At 41.4% G+C, this 18,311-nt stretch overlaps 1 protein-coding gene across 1 annotated transcript; it reads right to left on the bottom strand.

The window, feature by feature from the left end:
* Nucleotides 1–12,250: 12,250 nt before the first annotated feature.
* On the bottom strand, nt 12,251–13,192 carry LOC147362602 (olfactory receptor 1J4-like). Its single transcript, XM_086325380.1, has one exon. It carries the CDS (start codon nt 13,190–13,192, stop codon nt 12,251–12,253), a length of 942 nt encoding a protein of 313 aa, XP_086181506.1.
* Between the last annotated feature and the right edge of the window lie 5,119 nt (nt 13,193–18,311).

Here is an 18,311-nt window from a genome sequence, read left to right as displayed (position 1 = left end):
TACACACCTGCTATAGGGAAAGGAAACCAGTTCTGCTCTGAACTTTATGCTAATGTGATCTGGCTGCTGAGAGTAAGGACGGGTTTCTCAGTTTCTCCTTAGGACACCTGGAGACTAGATGTGGCCAATTCTGTGGTCCTGAACCCCTTACCAGCATCAGAGAGAAAAAATCCATAAGCCTTGGAGTTCGTCTCCAAGGAGTTCATCTCCAAGTTCAGAAATGGAGTGTGAACACTATCATCTGCCCAACAGGGAGAGGACTCAAGGGGCCAGACACCGAACTCCTGGTTAGAGACATGCATTAAACATAGATTAATTGCTCAGTTTTCTTCTTACTCTCCCCAAGACACATGCCCTCGGGCAGTCATTCCTAAACTTTGATGTGCCACAGAATCCCCTGGGGAGCTTGTTAACATTGCACATCCCAGCTCCACCTCCAGTGATGCTCTTTCTTGAACTCTGCAGCCAGGGAATTCTGATGCACATGGTCCTAAGGGCAGATTTTGAGGAAACATTGTCCTTAGGAGAAGCATCATGGTGATGCCCTGTGGATATGAACCCCCCAAAATATGTAAAAGACCTCCTTACCCTTCCCTACTAACTTAATGTTTCCCTGAGTTGAGTCATAGCCTGGTATGTGAGCAGGGATTTATTTTCCAAGTGGAAATTCCCTTTTGATTTTCTGCTTTTAAAATTAATTCTTCTTCATGATGGAAACCCAAATACTATAACATAGATATGAATGGAAAGAAGTACGTCAAAGAACTTCACCCTTCCGTTATTCATTTATCCTTCTAAAGTGGATTTTATTCAAGAAATTTTACATTTACATAAACAGGATTTATTTTATATGGTATTTTATAGCTTTCTTTTCCTATAAGAATATATTGCAACAATATTTGCATATCTACTTCTATGCATATAAAGAATACATATAACATCAACATGTCAGTGTACTTAAATTTTAAAAATTTTAGCTGCACTATTGCTGAATAGTTCTGATAAACCAACTCATTGCAAAAGACACTGATGCTGGGAAAGACTGAGGGCAGAAAGTGAAGTGGGTGACAGAGGATTAGATGGTTGGATGGCATCACCAACTCAATGGACATGAAAATTGAAAGCAAGTGAAAGCCCTTAGTCGTGTCCAACTCTTTGTAACCCCATGGACTGTAGCCCGCCAGGTTCCTCTGTCCATGGAATTCTCCAGGCAAGAATACTAGAGTGGGTAGCCGTTGCCTTCTCCAGGGGATCTTCCCAACCCAGGTATTGAACCCAAATGCCCTGCATTACAGGTGATTTTTTTACCACCTGAGCCACCAGGGAAGCCCAAGAATACTGGAGTGGGTATCATCCCTTCTCCAGTGTATCTTCCTGACCTAGGAATTGAACTGGTGTCTCCTGCATTGCAAGCAGATTCTTTACCAGCTGAGCTACCAGGGAAGAGTTTGAGCAGCTGTCAGAGATGGTGAAGGACAGGGAAACCTGGCATGCTGCAGTCCATGGAGTCACAAAGAGTCGGACACAACTTAATGACTAAACAACAAAATTGTTGCATTAACTCAGTGATCCTTTAATAAAAAATCTTGAATTCTTTAATAAAGTTAAACCTTACTAAAGATTATACTATGCCTTGAAATCTTCTCTGTGTCAGTTGTCTGACTTTCACATCTCCAAAGCATCCAGTTTTACAGGCTCCATTATCATGGTTCCCCCATATCCGTGAGGAACTTCATGCTCCTTTGAAAAGAGAAGAACCTAACTTTGAAAATGTCCAGGAAAAATACATGAAGAATGGAAGGTTAAATTGAACTCTGTGAAAAGAGAGGTAATAAAGCCAGATCATCTTCACTCACCTAAGGGATTGCTTAAGTCAGAGCTTATGGAATGAAATAAATAAACAGTAAAGTAATTTGCTATTGTAATATTCTATAATGTATCAAATATCAAACTCCTTCCAACATTTTGATTTCTGTCTTTACACCCAAACAGAATAGAGCTGAGGACATACCACAGACTTAAATGTCACTCCAGATACTGGTTACATATTGCTTAGTGGTATGTTTATATATAAAGTTGGTAAAGATATTACATTTTGCATAGCACCAGCACATATGCAAAATGACACGATAGAAAGACTGGGATAAAAACCAATGCTAAAAAAGAGATATACCTAATAAGATAATAATAGAAATAAAATGAACAAGTAAGAAATAAACTAATCTAAAAGAAGGCAGAAAAAGAGGGGAAAGAAAATAAAAAAGAATCTCCCTCCAAATCGGTTTGTACTAAGTGATTTTGCAAGGTAGCAGGATTACAAGGCTGATGAACAAAAACCAAAAAGCAATGGTACTTTATATCCTAGCATGGAGAATTGAAAAAAAAATTTTTTTTCAATTTTTTATTTTTAACTTTACAATATTGTATTGGTTTTGCCATATATCAACATGAATCCGCCACAGGTATACATGGGTTCCCCATCCTGAACCCTCCTCGCTCCTCCCTCCCCATACCATCCCTCTGGGTCGTCCCAGTGCACCAGCCCCAAGCATCCAGTATCGTGCATCAAACCTGGACTGGCGACTCATTTCATATATGATATTATACATGTTTCAATGCCATTCTCCCAAATCACCCCACCCTCTTCCTCTCCCACAGAGTCCAAAAGACTGTTCTATACATCAGTGTATCTTTTGCTGTCTTGAAAAATTTTAATATGCTATTTATAACAATATAAAACTGAAAAATACATATGGATGAATTTACCAAAATACCTGCAATACTAGTACATTAAAAACCACAAAATATTTATGGTGAACTAAAGAGGATGCAAATAGAGATATACCTTGCACACAGACTGAATAACTCAATATTATTATAGAGCTGGTTCTCTCCCCCATTTGACCTACAGGGTCAACTCCCTCAAAGCCAAAAACATTAGCAGCCTACTTTTTGAAGATATTTCTTAATTTTACACAGAAGTGAAAGGGAAGCCATAATAATTTAAAATGAGAAAAAAACTGTCAGACTTACTTTACCTAATTTCAAAACTTTTATAATCCATAGCAAAGAAAATAATAATATTGGCATGAGAATAGGAATATAGATCAATAGAATAGTGAATAATTTTGAAATCAGTCAATACACACAAGGTCAATTAATAGTTTATGAATGCACCAAGGCAATTTAATGTGGCAAGGATATTGTTTCAGAAAACGATGTCAGCATGATTCAGTATCCATATGTCTTAAATGAACACGGACTTTTGGCTGCACCATATGCAAAACGTAACTTGAAATGGAGCAATTGTGTAAAACCTATAAGTATAAAACTATAGTGTAGGCAACGTTTTCTTAGATAAGACACAGAAGTCATAAACTCTAAAAAAAAAGTAATCTTGACTTCGTAATAATAAAATGCATCTGCAATTCAAAAGAAACTCTTCTTTAAAAATTTTTATTGGAGTATAATTGCAATGTTGTATTAGTTTCTGCTCTTGAGGAAAGTGAATCAGTGATACGTATACATTTCTGTTGTTGTTCGGTTGATCGGTCATGTCCAACTCTTCGCGACCCGATGGACTGCAGCATGCTAGGCTTCCCTGTCCCTTACCATCTCCCGGGGCTTGCTCAAACTCATGTCCACTGAGTCAATGATGCCATCCAACCATCTCATCCTCTGTTGTCCCATTCTCCTGCCTTCAATCTTTCCCAGCATCAAGGTCTTTTCCAATGAGTCAACTCTTCATATTAGGTGGCCAAAGTATTGGAGCTTCAGCTTCAGCATCAGTCCTTCCAATGATTATTCAGGATTGATTTCCTTTAGGATGGACTGGTTTAATCTCCTTGCAGTCCAAGGCACTCTCAAGAGTCTTCTCCAACACCACAGTTCAAAAGCATCAATTCTTTGGTGCTCAGCTTTCTTCATGGTCCAACTCTCACATCCATGTCTGACTACTGGAAAAACAATAGCTTTGGATGGACCTTTGTTGGCAAAGTAATGTCTCTGCTTTTTAATACGCTGTCTAGGCTGGTCATCGGAGAAGGCGATGGCACCCCACTCCAGTACTCTTGGCTGGAAAACCCCATGGATGGAGGAGCCTCGTAGGCTGCAGTCCATGGGGTCGCGAAGAGTCGGACACGACTGAGCGACTTCCCTTTCACTTTTTCACTTTCATGCATTGGAGAAGGAAATGGCAACCCCCTACAGTGTTCTTGCCTGGAGAATCCCAGGGACGGCGGAGCCTGGTGGGCTGCCATCTATGGGGTCGCATAGAGTCGGACACGACTGAAGCGACTTAGCAGCAGGCTGGTCATAGCTTTTCTTCTAAGGAGTAAGGGTCTTTTAATTTCCTGGCTGCAATCACCACCTGCAGTGATTTTTGAGCCCAAGAAAATAAAGTCTGTTATGGTTTCCATTGTTTCCCCATCGTGATCTTAGTTTTTTGCATGTTTTAAGTTGAGTTTTAAGTCAGCTTTTTCACTTTCCTTTTTCACCTTCATCAAGAGGCTCTTTAGTTCTTCTTGGTTTTCTGCCATAAGGGTGATGTCATCTGCATATCTGAGGTTATTGATATTCCTCTTGGCAAAGTTGATTCCAGCTTGTGCTTCATCCAGCCTGGCATTTCGCATGATGTACTCTGCATAGAATTTGAAGGGTGACAATAAACAGCCTTGATGTACTCTTTTCTCAATTTGGAGCCAGTTCATTGTTCCATGTCCAGTTCTAACTGTTACCTCTTGACCTGCATTCAGATTTCTCAGGAGGCAGGTCAGGTGGTCTGGTATTCCCATCTCTTGAAGAATTATCCAAAGCTTGTTGTGATCCACATAGTCAAAGGCCTTAGCGTAGTCAATGAAGCAGAAAAGAAAGTAGAAAGAAAGTGAAGTCATTCAGTCGTGTACGACTCTATGAGACCCTGTGGACTGTAGCCTATCAGGTTCCTATGTCTATGGGATTCTCCAAGCAAGAATACTGGAGTGGGTTGCCATTTCCTTTTCCAGGGGATCTTCTTGACCCAGGGATTAAACCTAGGTGTCCCGCATTGCAGGCAGACACTTTACCCTCTGAGCCACCAGGAAATGAAGCAGAAGCAGATATTTTTCTAGAATTCTCTTGCTTTTTCTATGATTGAACGGGTGTTGGCAATGTGATCTCTGGTTCCTCTGCCATTTATAAATCTAGCTTGAACATTTCCAAGTTCTTGGTTCATGTACTGTTGAACCAGTCTAGCTTGGAGAATTTTGAGAATTCCTTTGCTAGCATGTGAAATGAGTGCAACTGTGCAGTTGTTTGAAAATTCTTTGACATTGCCCTTTGGAACTGGAATGAAAACTGACATTTTCCATTCCTATGGCCACTGTTGAGTTTTCCAAATTTGCTGGCATATGGAGCTCAGCACTTTAACAGCATCATCTTTTAGGATTTGAAATAACTCAGCTGGAAATCCATCACCTCCACTAGCTTTGTTTGTAGTGATGCTTCCTAAGGCCCACTTGACTTTGCACTCCAAGATGTCTGGCTCTAGGTGAGTGATCACACCATCATGGTTATCTGGGTTATTCAGATTTTTTTGTATAGTTCTTCTGTGTATTCTTGTCATCTCTTCTGAATATCTTCTTCAGTTAAGTCCATACCATTTGTGTCCTTCATTGTGCCCATCTTGGGATGACATGTTCCATTGGTATTTCTAATTTTCTTTAAGAGATCTCTAGTCTTTCCCATTCTATAATTTTCCTCTATTTCTTTGCATTGTTTACTTAGGAAGGTTTTCTTATCTCTCCTTGCTATTCTATTTAATATATAGTAGTATTTAACACAATACTGGGAGAAGGCAATGGCACCCCACTCCAGTACTCTTGTCTGGAAAATCCCATGGTGGAGGAGCCTGGTAGGCTGCAGTCCATGGGGTCATGAAGAGTCGGACACAACTGAGCAACTTCACTTTCACTTTCATGCATTGGAGAAGGAAATGGCAACCCACTCCAGTGTTCTTGCCTGGAGAGTCCCAGGGACGGTAGAGCCTGGTGGGCTGCCATCTATGGGGTCACAAAGAGTCGGACACGACTGAAGCGACTTAGCAGCAGCAACACAATACTACTATGTATTAAAATATAAAACTTTAATATAACACTACTATATTTTAAATATAACAGTTTAGCATAGGGAACTGTATAGCACAGGGAACTCTTCTCAGTGCTCTGTGGTGGATTTCCTTTCCATTTAGGTCACCACAGAGCACTGAGAAGAGTTCCCTCTGCTATAAAGTAAGTTCTCATTAGTTATCTTTATAATACATAGTACTAAATGTCTGGTTGCTTTTTTTTTTTTTTTTTATCTCTGGTTCCTCTGCCTTTTCTAAACCCAGCTTGGACATCTGGAAGTTCTCAGTTCACATAATGCTGAAGCTTAGCATGCAGGATTTTGAGAATAATCTTACTAGTATGGGAGATGAGAACAAATGTCTGGTGGTTTGAAAGGAAAGGAGTAAGACAAGGCTGCTTATTGTCACCCTGTTTATTTAACTTATGGGCTGAGCACATCATGAGAAATGCCAGGCTGGATGAGTTACATACTAGTATCAAGACTGATGGAAGAAACATCAACAATTTCATATAGGAGGATGATACTACTCTAATGGCAGAAAGAAAAAAGAAAAAAAAAAAAAAAGAACCTCTTGATGAAGGTGAAGGAGAGAGTGAAAAAGCCAGATGAAATCTAAATATTAAAAAAACTAAGATCATGACATCCAGCCCCATCACTTCATGGCAAATAGAAGGGGGAAATGTGGAAGCAGTGACAGATTTCCTCTTCTTGGGCTCTAAAATCACTGCTGATGGTGACTGCAGCCATGAAATTAGATGATTGCTTCTTGGCAAGAAATTTATGACAAACCTAACATGTTAAAAAGCAAAGGCATCACTTTGCCAACAAAGGTCCGTATAGTCAAGGCTATGGTTTTTCCAGTAGTCACATATGGTTGTGAGAGCTGGATGGTAAAGAAGACAGAGTGCCGACCAATTGATGTTTTCAAACTGTGGTGCTAGAGAAGACTCTTGGGAGTCCCTTGGACAGTATGGAGATCAAACCAGTCAATCTTAAATGAAATCAACCCTGAATACTCATCGGAAGGATTGACGCTGAAGCTCCAATACTTTGGTCACCTGATGTGAACAGCTAGCTCACTGGAAAAGACCCTGACGGTGGGAAAGACAGCAGAAGGAGAAGAGTGAGACAGGGGTAAGATGGTTCAATAGCATCACTGATGCAATGGGCATGAACTCCGGGAAACTCCAGGAGATGGTGAGGGACAGGGAGGCCTGACATGCTGCAGTCCATGGGGTCACAAAGAGTCAGACATGACTGGGCAACTGAATGACAACAACAGTAAATGTATATGACAAAGGAATAAATAAAAATGTGGCACATAACTGTTAGTGGGAATGTAAATTGATACAGCCACTATGGAAGATGGCATGGAGATTCCTTAAAAAGCTAGGAATAAAAACACCACGTGACCCAGCAATCCCACTCCTAGGCATATACCCGGAGGAAACCAAATTCGAAAAAGACATATGTAAACCCAGTGGTCATTGCAGTATTTGCACTATTTACAATAGCTAGAACATGGAAGCACCCTAGATGTCCATTAACAGATGAATGGATAAAGAAGATGTGGTACATATACACAATGGAATATTCAGTTCAGTTCAGTCACTCAGTCTTGTCTGACTCTTTGTGACCCCATGAATCGCAGCACACCAGGCCTTCCTGTCCATCACCAACTCCCAGAGTTCATTCAAACTCATGTCCATCAAGTCAGTGATGCCATCCAGCCATCTCATCCTCTGGCGTCACCTTCTCCTTCTGCCCCCAATCCCTCCCAGCATCAGGGTCTTTTCCAATGAGTAAACTCTTTGCATGAGGTGGCCAAAGTATTGGAGTATCAGCTTCAGCATCAGTCCTTCCAAGGAACACCCAGGACAGAGCTCCTTTAGGATGGACTGGTTGTATCTCCTTGTTGTTCAAGGGACTCTCAAGAGTCTTCTCCAACACCACAGTTCAAAAAATCAATTCTTTGGCACTCAGCTTTCTTCACAATCCAACTCTCACATCCATACATGACCACTGGAAAAACCATAGCTTTGACTAGATGGACTGGACTTTTGTTGGCAAAGAAATATCTCTGTTTTTTAATATACTGTCTAGGTTGGTCATAACTTTCCTTCCAAGGAGTAAGCGACTTTTAATTTCGTGGCTGCAGTCACCATCTGCAGTGATTTTGGAGCCCCCCAAAATAAAGTCTGACACTGTTTCCACTGTTTCCCCATCTATTTCCCATGAAGTGATGGGACCAGATGTCATGATCTTCGTTTTCTGAATGTTTAGCTTTAAGCCAACTTTTTCACTCTCCTCTTTCACTTTCATCAAGAGGCTTTTTAGTTCCTCTTCACTTTCTGCCATAAGGGTGGTGTCATCTGCATATCTGAGGTTATTGATATTTCTCCCGGCAATTTTGATCCCAGCTTGTGCTTCTTCCAGCCCAGCGTTTCTCATGACGCACTCTGCATAGAAGTTAAGTAAGCAGGGTGACAATATACAACCTTGACGTACTCCTTTTCCTATTTGGAACCAGTCTGTTGTTCCATGTCCAGTTCTAAAAACCTGTAGCTTCCTGACCTGCATATAGGTTTCTCAAGTGGCAGGTCAGGTGGTCTGGTATTCCCATCTCTTTCAGAATTTTCCACAGTTTATTATGATCCACACAGTCAAAGGCTTTGGCATAGTCAAAAAAGCAGAAATAGATGTTTTTCTGGAACTCTCTTGCTTTTTCTGTGACCCAGAGGATGTTGGCAGTTTGACCTCTGGTTCTTCTGCCTTTTCTAAAACCAGCTTGAATGTCTGGATGTTCACAGTTCACGTAGTGCTGAAGCCTGGCTTGGAGAATTTTGAGCATTACTTTACTAGCGTGTGAGATGAGTGCAATTGTCCATTAGTTTGAGCATTCTTTGACATTGCCTTTCTTTGGGGTTGGAATGAAAACTGACCTTTTCCAGTCCTGTGGCCACTGCTGAGTTTTCCAAATTTGCTGGTATATTGAGTGCAGCACTATCACAGCATCATCTTCCAGGATTTGAAAGAGCTCAACTGGAATTCCATCACCTCCACTAGCATTGTTCATAGTGATGCTTCCTAAGGCCCACTTGACTTCACATTCCAAGATGTCTTGCTCTTGGTCAGTGATCACACCATCGTGATTATCTGTGTCGTGAAGATCTTTTTTGTACAGTTCTTCTGTGTATTCTTGCCACCTCTTCTTAATATCTTCTGCTTCTGTTAGGTCCATACCATTTCGGTCCTTTATCAAGCCCATCTTTGCATGAAATGTTCCCTTGGTATCTCTAATTTTCTTGAAGAGATCTCTAGTCTTTCCCATTCTGTTGTTTTCCTCTATTTCTTTGCACTGATCACTGAGGAAGGCTTTCTTATCTCTTCTTGCTATTCTTTGGAACTCGGCATTCAGATGCTTGTATCTTTTCTTTTCTCCTTTGCTTGTCACTTTTCTTTTCACAGCTATTTGTAAGGCCTCCTCAGACAGCCATTTTGCTTTTTTGCATTTCTTTTCCATGGGGATGGTCTTGATCCCTGTCTCATGTACAATGTCATGAACCTCTGTCTATAGTTCATCAGGCACTCTATCTATCAGATCTAGTCCCTTAAATCTATTTCTCACTTCCACTGTATAATCATAAGGGATTTGATTTAGGTCATACCTGAATGGTCTAGTGGTTTTCTCCACTTTCTTCAATTTAAGTCTGAATTTGGCAACAAGGAGTTCATGATCTGAGCCACAGTCAGCTCCCGGTCTTGTTTTTGCTGACTGTATAGAGCTTCTCCATCTTTGGCTGTGAAGAATATAATCAATCTGATTTCAGTGTTGACCATCTGGTGATGTCCATGTGTAGAGTCTTCTCTTGTGTTGTTGGAAGAGGCATCTGTTATGACCAGTGCATTCTCTTGGCAAAACCCTATTAGCCATTGCCCTGCTTCATTCTGTATTCCAAGGCCAAATTTGCCTGTTACTCCAGGTGTTTCTTGACTTCCTACTTTTGCATTCCAGTCCCCTATAATGAAAAGGACATTTTTTTTGGGTGTTAGTTCTAAAAGGTCTTGTAGGTCTTTATAGAACCATTCAACTTCAGCTTCTTCAGCATTACTGGTTGAGGCATAGGCTTGGATTATCGTGATATTGAATGGTTTGCCTTGGAAATGAACAGAGCTCATTCTGTCATTTTTGAGATTGCATCCAAGTACTGCATTGCAGACTCTGTTGACCATGATGGCTATTCCATTTCTTCTAAGGGATTCCTGCCCACAGTAGTAGATATAATGGTCATCTGAGTTAAATTCACTCATTCCAGTCCATGTTAGTTCACTTATTCCTAGAATGTCGACGTTCACTCTTGCCATTTCCTCTTTGACCACTTCCAATTTGCCTTGATTCATGGACCTGACATTACAGGTTCCTGTGCAATATTGCTCTTTACAGCATCGGACCTTGCTTCTATCACCCATCACATCAACAACTGGGTATTGTTTTTGCTTTGGCTCCATCCCTTCATTCTTTCTGGAGTTATTTCTCCACTGATCTCCAGTAGCATATTGGGCACCTACTGACCCGGGGAGTTCCTCTTTCAGTATCCTATCATTTTGCCTTTTTATACTGTTCATGGGGCTCTCAAGGCAAGAATACTGAAGTGGTTTGCCATTCCCTTCTACTGTGGACCACATTCTGTCAGAACTCTCCACCATGATCTTCCTGTCTTGGGTGGCCCCACACGGCATGGCTTAGTTTCATTGAGTTAGATAAGGCTGTGGTCCATGTGATCAGATTGGCTAGTTTTCTGTGATTATGGTTTCAGTGTGTCTACCTTCTGATGCCCTCTCGCAACACCTACCGTCTTACTTGGGTTTCTCTTACCTTGGATATGGGGTATCTCTTCACGGCTGCTCCATCAAAGCACAGCCATTGCTCCTTACCTTGGACGAGGGATATCTCCTCATGGCCACCCCTCCTGACCTTGGACGTGGAGTAGCTCCGCTCAGTCCTCCTGCACCCACGTAGCCACTGCTTTTTAGACATGTGGTAGCTCCTCTCGGCCGCTGCCCTGACCTCAGGAGTGGGGTAGCTCCTCCCAGCCAGTAATGGAATATTACTCAGCCATAAAAAGAAACACATTTGAGTCAGTTCTAATGAGGTGGATGAACCTAGAGCCTATTATACAGAGTGAAGTAAGTCAGAAAGAGAAAGATAAATATCTCATACTAATGAATATATATGGAATCTAGAAAGATGGTACCAAAGAATTTATTTGCAGGGCAGCAATGGAGAAACAGACATAGAGGACAGATTTATGGACATGGGGAGAGGGGAGGAGAGGGTGAGAGGTATAAGATGTGGCACATATATACGATGAAATATTACGCATCCAAAAAATGGATCAAATTGTGCCATTTTCCGAGATGTAGACTGACCTACAGACTGTCATATAGAGCGAAGTAAGTCAGAAAGAGGAAAAAAAATATCGTATATTAATACATATGTATGGAATCTGGAAAACAGTACTGATGAACGTATTTCTAGGTCAGGAATAGAGATGCTAACAGATGCAGAGAACAGACATATGGACACACCAGGGAAGGAGAGGGTGGCACAAATTGGGAGATTAGGATTGACACATATACACTACCATGTGTAACATAGACAGCTAGTGGGAAGCAGCTATACAACACAGGGAACTCAGCTCAGTGTTCTGTGATGACCTGTATGGGTGGAAAAGCTGGGTGGTGGGAGGCAGACTCAAGAGGGAGGGGATACATGTATACTTACAGCTGATTCATGTTGCTGTACATCAGAAACCAACACAACATTCTAAAGCAATCATCCTCCAATTAAAAATAAATAAAAAACAAAATTAAATAAAATATTTTTAAGGGGACTAATAAATTCCCAGGAAATGAGAGGAGAGACATAAGTACTGCCAGCTATGCAATTTCTCAACTTAATACACAAAATCTATAATCAAGAATATCAACTCAAAAATAACAATTTATTCTAATGAATTGTAAGGAAATAGACAATAACTGTCATAGCATGCAATCCAAGTTATAAAATATTAACTGAGGATTTATTCCATGCTAGGATCTGGGGTTCTGTTAACACATGTGTCTGTTATAAGATGAGCAAATGTCATTGAGACAAGACTTTTGCCCTGTGCAAGAGTCTCTCCAGGGCATCTTTCATGTCCCTGTTCCTTAGGCTATAAATGAAGGGGTTCAGCAGTGGAGTGACCACTGTGTACATCACAGAGGCAATGGTGCTCTTGTCCCTGGAGGTGTTGGATGAGGGGAAAAAATACAGTCCAATAATTGTTCCATAATACAGAGACACCACAGAGAGGTGGGAGCCACATGTGGACAATGCTTTGCAGATCCCCTTGGTGGAGGGGACCTTCAGGATGGCAACACCGATGCATCCGTAAGAGATCAGGATGCATATTAATGGGAGGACGATGACGGCCACTCCTGCTGTGAAAATGGCCAGCTCATTAACGGATGTGTCTGAGCAGGAGAGCTTCAGCAGGGCACCAAGGTCACAGAAGAAATGGGGGATGCTGAGGTCAACACAAAAGGACAGCCGGGTCAGGAGGAGGGTGTGACACAGGGCGTTGGCACAGGAGAGAATCCAGGACACAGTTACTAGTAAGGTGCACAGCCCCTGTCCCATGACAGTGCTGTAGTGGAGAGGGTGGCAGATGGCCACGTACCGATCATAGGCCATTGAACTGAGCAGGAAATTGTCCAAATCAGTAAAAAATATGAAAAAATACATCTGTGTTACACACCCTGCATAGGGGATGGATTGATCCCAAGTATGCATGTTTATCAGCATCTTAGGGATGGTGACAGATGAAAAGGAGACGTCAGTGAGGGCCAAGTGGCTGAGGAAGAAGTACATGGGGGAGTGGAGATGAGAGTCCAGCCTGATGAGCAGGAGGATGAGCAGGTTGCCCAGCACTGTGGTCAGGTACATGCTCAGGAACAGAGCGAAGAACACACCCTGCTGCTCTGGCTGGATGGGGAGCCCCAGGAGGAGGAACTCGGACATGCTGCTCTGGTTCTCCCTCGTCATGCTCCTCTCCTGTCTGATGGGGGTGAAAGGACAGTGAAAGAAGCAGAAACTAACAATCAGGCAGATCAAAATGAATCCCTAGCATAGCAGAGGGATGTTAAGCTAAAATCTACCTCATTTCTATTTTGTTTCTGTACCTTTAAAATCAGTCATAAAGTTTGACCTTTAGGTTGTTACATATGAACTTTTGAAATCTGACTTCAAAATCCTTTAGTAAGTATAGTGAGGAAGCTTTAACAACAAATTCTCAAAGGCAAGTGGATCAAAAATAAATAGTCAAAGTTTCCATTATGTATAAAGATTGAAGGAAAAATAAGCTTATCTGTTGATTGAACTCAGAGTGCCTTAGAGCTCAGTCTTGCAATATCACTGCTTTACAAAGCAAACTTATTACTGGCAGTTACATATTTTTTACTAGTAATCATATTTTTCATTCTCCAGTCTCCTCCTGATCCAACAAGTTCCCATGACCCCTTGAACATCCACAATTCATAGTAAAAAGGGCTGTTGTCAATAGGTGTCAAAGAGATAAACCATGATATGTCTTCTCCCCCACTGCCATCTTTAGAAACTAATAAAAAGAAATGACATAAGCCAAGAGCACAGAGGTGATGACCACCTGTGCACACACATACACACACACACACACACACACACACACTTGCTTTTGGTTGAAAGAGACTAAGTTCTACTCTGAACTTTATGCTCAAGTGATCTAGCTTCAGGGAATAAGGACTGATTTCTCAGCTTCTCTGGGCCTTCCCTGGTGGCTCAGATGGTAAAGAACCTACCTGCAATGCAATGGGGGAGACCCAGGTTCGATTCCTGGGTTGGAAAGATCCCCTGGAGAAGGAAATGGTAACCCACTCCAGTATTCTTGCCTGGAGAATTCCATGGACAGAGAAGCCTGGCGGCTACAGCCAGTGGGGTCACAGAGAGTCAGACAAAATGGCTTCAGCTTCTCGGTAGGATACTCCAAGACCAGATTTAGCCACCACTTCTGTGGTCCCAAACCTCTCACCAGGGACTTCCCTGGTGGCTCAGATGGTAAAGAGTCTGTCTACAATGTGGGAGACCCGGGTTCAAGCCCTGGGTTGGGAAGATCCCCTGGAGAAGGAAATGGCAATCCACTCCAGTACTATTGCCTGGAAAAGCCCATGGACAGAGGAGCCTGGTAGGCTACAGTCTATGGGGTTGCAGAGTCTGACACAACTGAGCGACTTCACTTTCACTTACTTTCTGTGGTCCTGAACCTCTCACCAGCATCAGGGTGAAGTAAGCAGACTCCTCAATCCACAGTTTCATAAATGAAAATATGAAGACTATGCTCTGCCCACCAGGGAGGGGACCACAGGGACTGGGCACCAAGTTCTTGGCTAGAGACACGCATTAAACATCTATTAATTACTCAGTTTTCTTTATACTCCCTTCAGGAAACATGCTCCCAGGCAGTGGTCCCTAAACTTCAACATTTCCCAGAATCCCTTGGGAGCTTGTTAAAGATGCAGGTCCCAGCTCCACCTCCAGTGATGCTCATTCATGAGCTCCAGGGCCAGCGAATTCTGAGGTACATGGACCTAAGGGCCGACATTGAGGAAACACTGTCCTGAGGAAGAACATCAGGGTGATGCCCTGTGGGTTTGAGCCCAAAGGAGATGTGGAAAAATCTCCTTACTGCCCCTTCCCCATGGCTTAATGTTTCCTCTAGTTAGGTCATAGCTTGGATATAGGGATGGATTTTTTTCTCCCAAGTAGGAATTCCTTTTTGATTTGATGCTTCTAAAATTAATTCTGCTTTATGATGAGAATCCAAATACAATAACATAGACATGAAAACAAAGAAGAAAGTCAAAGTACTTCACCCATCCATTATTTATTTATCCTTCTAAGATGGTTTTTTAAATTAATTTATTTTAATTAGAGGATAATTACTTTACAATATTGTGATAGTTTTTGCCTTACATCAACATGAATCAGCCATGCTGCTGCTGCTGCTGCTGCTGCTAAGTCACTTCAGTCGTGTGCGACTCTGTGCGACCTCATAGACGGCAGCCCACCAGGCTCCCCCGTCCCTGGGATTCTCCAGGCAAGAATGCTGGAGTGGGTTGCCATTTCCTTCTCCAATGCATGAAAGAGAAAAGTAAAAGTGATGTCACTCAGTTGTGTCCAACTCTTAGTGACCCCATGGACTGCAGCCTACCAGGTTCCTCTGTCCATGGGATTTTCCAGGCAAGAGTACTGGAATGGAGTGCCATTGCCTTCTCTGTGAATCAGCCATAGGTATACATATTTCCATAAATGAAGTTTACTTTATATGGTAATTTATAGTTTTATTTTCCTAATGTAATTTATTATAATAATTGTATATATACTTCTATGCATTTCAATACATGATAAAATGCATCTGTTTTTCAAAACAAACCTTTTTGAAAAAAATTTTATTGGACTACAGTTGCTTTACAATGCTGTGTTATTTTCTGCTATACAGGAAAATGAATCAGCCGTATGCACACATACACCCCTCTTTTTTTGGATTTCCTCCCCATTTAGGTCACCATAGAGCATTGAGCTGAGTTCCTTATGCTCTACAGTATGTTCTCATTAGTTATCTATTTTATACATAGTAGTAAATATCCATCAAGAGATAAGATTTGGCATGTGTATACAATGGAATATTAATCAGCCATAAAATGGAACAAAATTGTTCCATATGAGGAGACATGGATGGACCTACAGACTGTCATACAGAGTGAACTAAGTCAGAAACAGAAAAACAAATACTGTATATTAACACAAAAAAAGGGAAGGACTGATGCTGAAGGTGAAACTCCAATGCTTTGGCCACCTGATGTGAAGAACTGACTCATTGGAAAAGACCCTGATGTTGGGAAAGATTGAAGGCAGGAGAAGGGGACAACAGAGGATGAGATGGTTGGATAGCATCACCGACTCAATGGACATGAGTTTGGGTAAGCTGTGGGAGTTGGTGATGGACAGGGAAGCCTGACATGTTGCAGCCCATGGGGTCCCTAAGAGTCGGACACAACTGAGTGACTGAACTGAACTGAACACAAAGGAAATTCAAAGTAGAAAGACAGGCTTCAGACTGGCAGAAAATATTCTCAAAATGTATTTCTGATAAAGACTTGAATCCAGAACGTATACAAAAGACAAGCAATCCTATTATTTGAAAAAAAAATGTGAAAAATGTGAACAGATATCTCACCAAAGGAAGATATATAGCAAATTAGCATATATAAAGACACTCAACCTCATTAGTCGTTAGATTAATGGAAATGAAAACCACAATGATATAGCACAACAAACCCACTAGAATGGCCAAAATTCAGATAAATGGCAATTCCTAGTGGTAGTGAGGATGTTAGAACTCTCATACATTACAGGCAGTATTGCATAATATAGAACTGTTTAGGAAATAGTTTGTCAGTTTCTCCTGAAATTAAATACACCCTTGGCCCTGCAATTCCACTCTTAGGGATTTGTGCAAAAGAAATATAAATTTCTCACACAAAGATTTGAATGTACAGCTATGTGCATTGTGCTGTGCTTAGTCAGGCAGTCGTGTCTGACTCTTTGCGGCCCCATGAACTGTAGTCCACCAGGGTCTTCTGTCCATGGGGATTCTCTAGGCAAGCACATTGGAGGGGGTTGCCATGCACTCCTCCGGGGGAACTTCACAACCCAGGGATTGAATCTAGGTCTCCCACATTGCAGGCAGGTTTTTTACTGTCTAACCCACCAGAAAGCCCATGAACACTGGAGTGGGTAGCCTAACCCTTCTCCAGGGATCAAAAGCGGGGTCTCTTGCATGCCGGCAGATTCTTTACCAGCTGAGCTACCAGGCAAGCCCACACAGCTATACACATATTCATATAGTAATACGTGTGACAAAGGTGATCCTGAAACGCCACGAAGAAAAGATGGATTTTCAACAAAGGGTGCTAGGGTAGTTGAATATTCATGGAGAAGAAAAAATGAATTATAATTCACACCATAGACAAAAATTACTTCCAGAAGATTATAGATCTAAAAGTGAAAGGTAAAAAATAAAAGCTTCTTAGAAATAATATACAAGGGTATTTTAATATATTTGGCCATATTTTTAAAAACACAAAAAGTATAAATCATAAAGGAACTAATCAACAAACTTGACTACCTTAAATTTATGATCTGTTGTTCATCAAAATATATCATTTAGATAGTTAAAAGGCAACTCACAGAGTAGGAGAAGATTCTATCTATCCATATATGCACCTGTCTATAAAGCTAGCTACCTACCTTTCTTCAACAAAGAAATCAGATTCAGACTATATAAAAAGTTCTTTATATCAATGGGAAAAAAGGGGGATAAAATGCAATAGAAAAATAAGTAAAATATTTGAATGACTACTTTACTTAAGATATCCAAATGAACCACATACATAACAAAAAGTGTTCAAATTCAATTTTTAATGTCAAATAAATACAAATTAAAACCACCATGAGATATTGTCACACACCCATCAGCATGACTAAAATTTAGAAGACTAACAATCTGAGTCTTGCTGGGGTTGTGGAGCAACTAAAACCATCTTATGCTACAAATGGGAGTACATACTCTGGACCCTCTGGACTACCATTGAAAGTGAAAGTGAAGTTGCTCAATCGTGTCTGACCTTTTGCCATTTCCTTCTCTAGGAGATCTTCCCAACCCAGGGATTGAACCCTGGTCTCCTGCATTGTAGGCAGATGCTTTACTGTCTGAGCCACTAGGGCAGTCCTGGACTACCATTGGGTGGTATCTTTTCACGTGTTCCCTGTAACCTGGCATTTCCATACCTAGGTATATGCCCCCAAAGAGTTACATATATATGCATATTAATAGATTGTTACAAGAAAGTCACAGCAGCCCTAGTCATAATAGTCCCAAACTAGAAAAAAAAAAATCTTAAATGTCCATCTACATTGTGTGTGTGTGTGTGTGTGTGTGTTAGTTGCTCAGTTATGTCCAATTCTTTTGACCCCATGGACTATAGCCCACCAGGCTCTTCTGTCCATGGAATTCTCCAGGCCAGAATACTGGAGTGGGTAGCCATCCTCTTCTCCAGGGATTGTTCCC

This window comes from Bos grunniens, chromosome 11, assembly GCF_055505025.1.
Source record: "Bos grunniens cultivar Pamir isolate PY7600 chromosome 11, Bosgru_T2T1.0, whole genome shotgun sequence".
In the NCBI taxonomy this organism is placed as follows: domain Eukaryota; kingdom Metazoa; phylum Chordata; class Mammalia; order Artiodactyla; family Bovidae; genus Bos; species Bos grunniens.
This window is presented reverse-complemented; position numbering and strand designations above follow the sequence as displayed.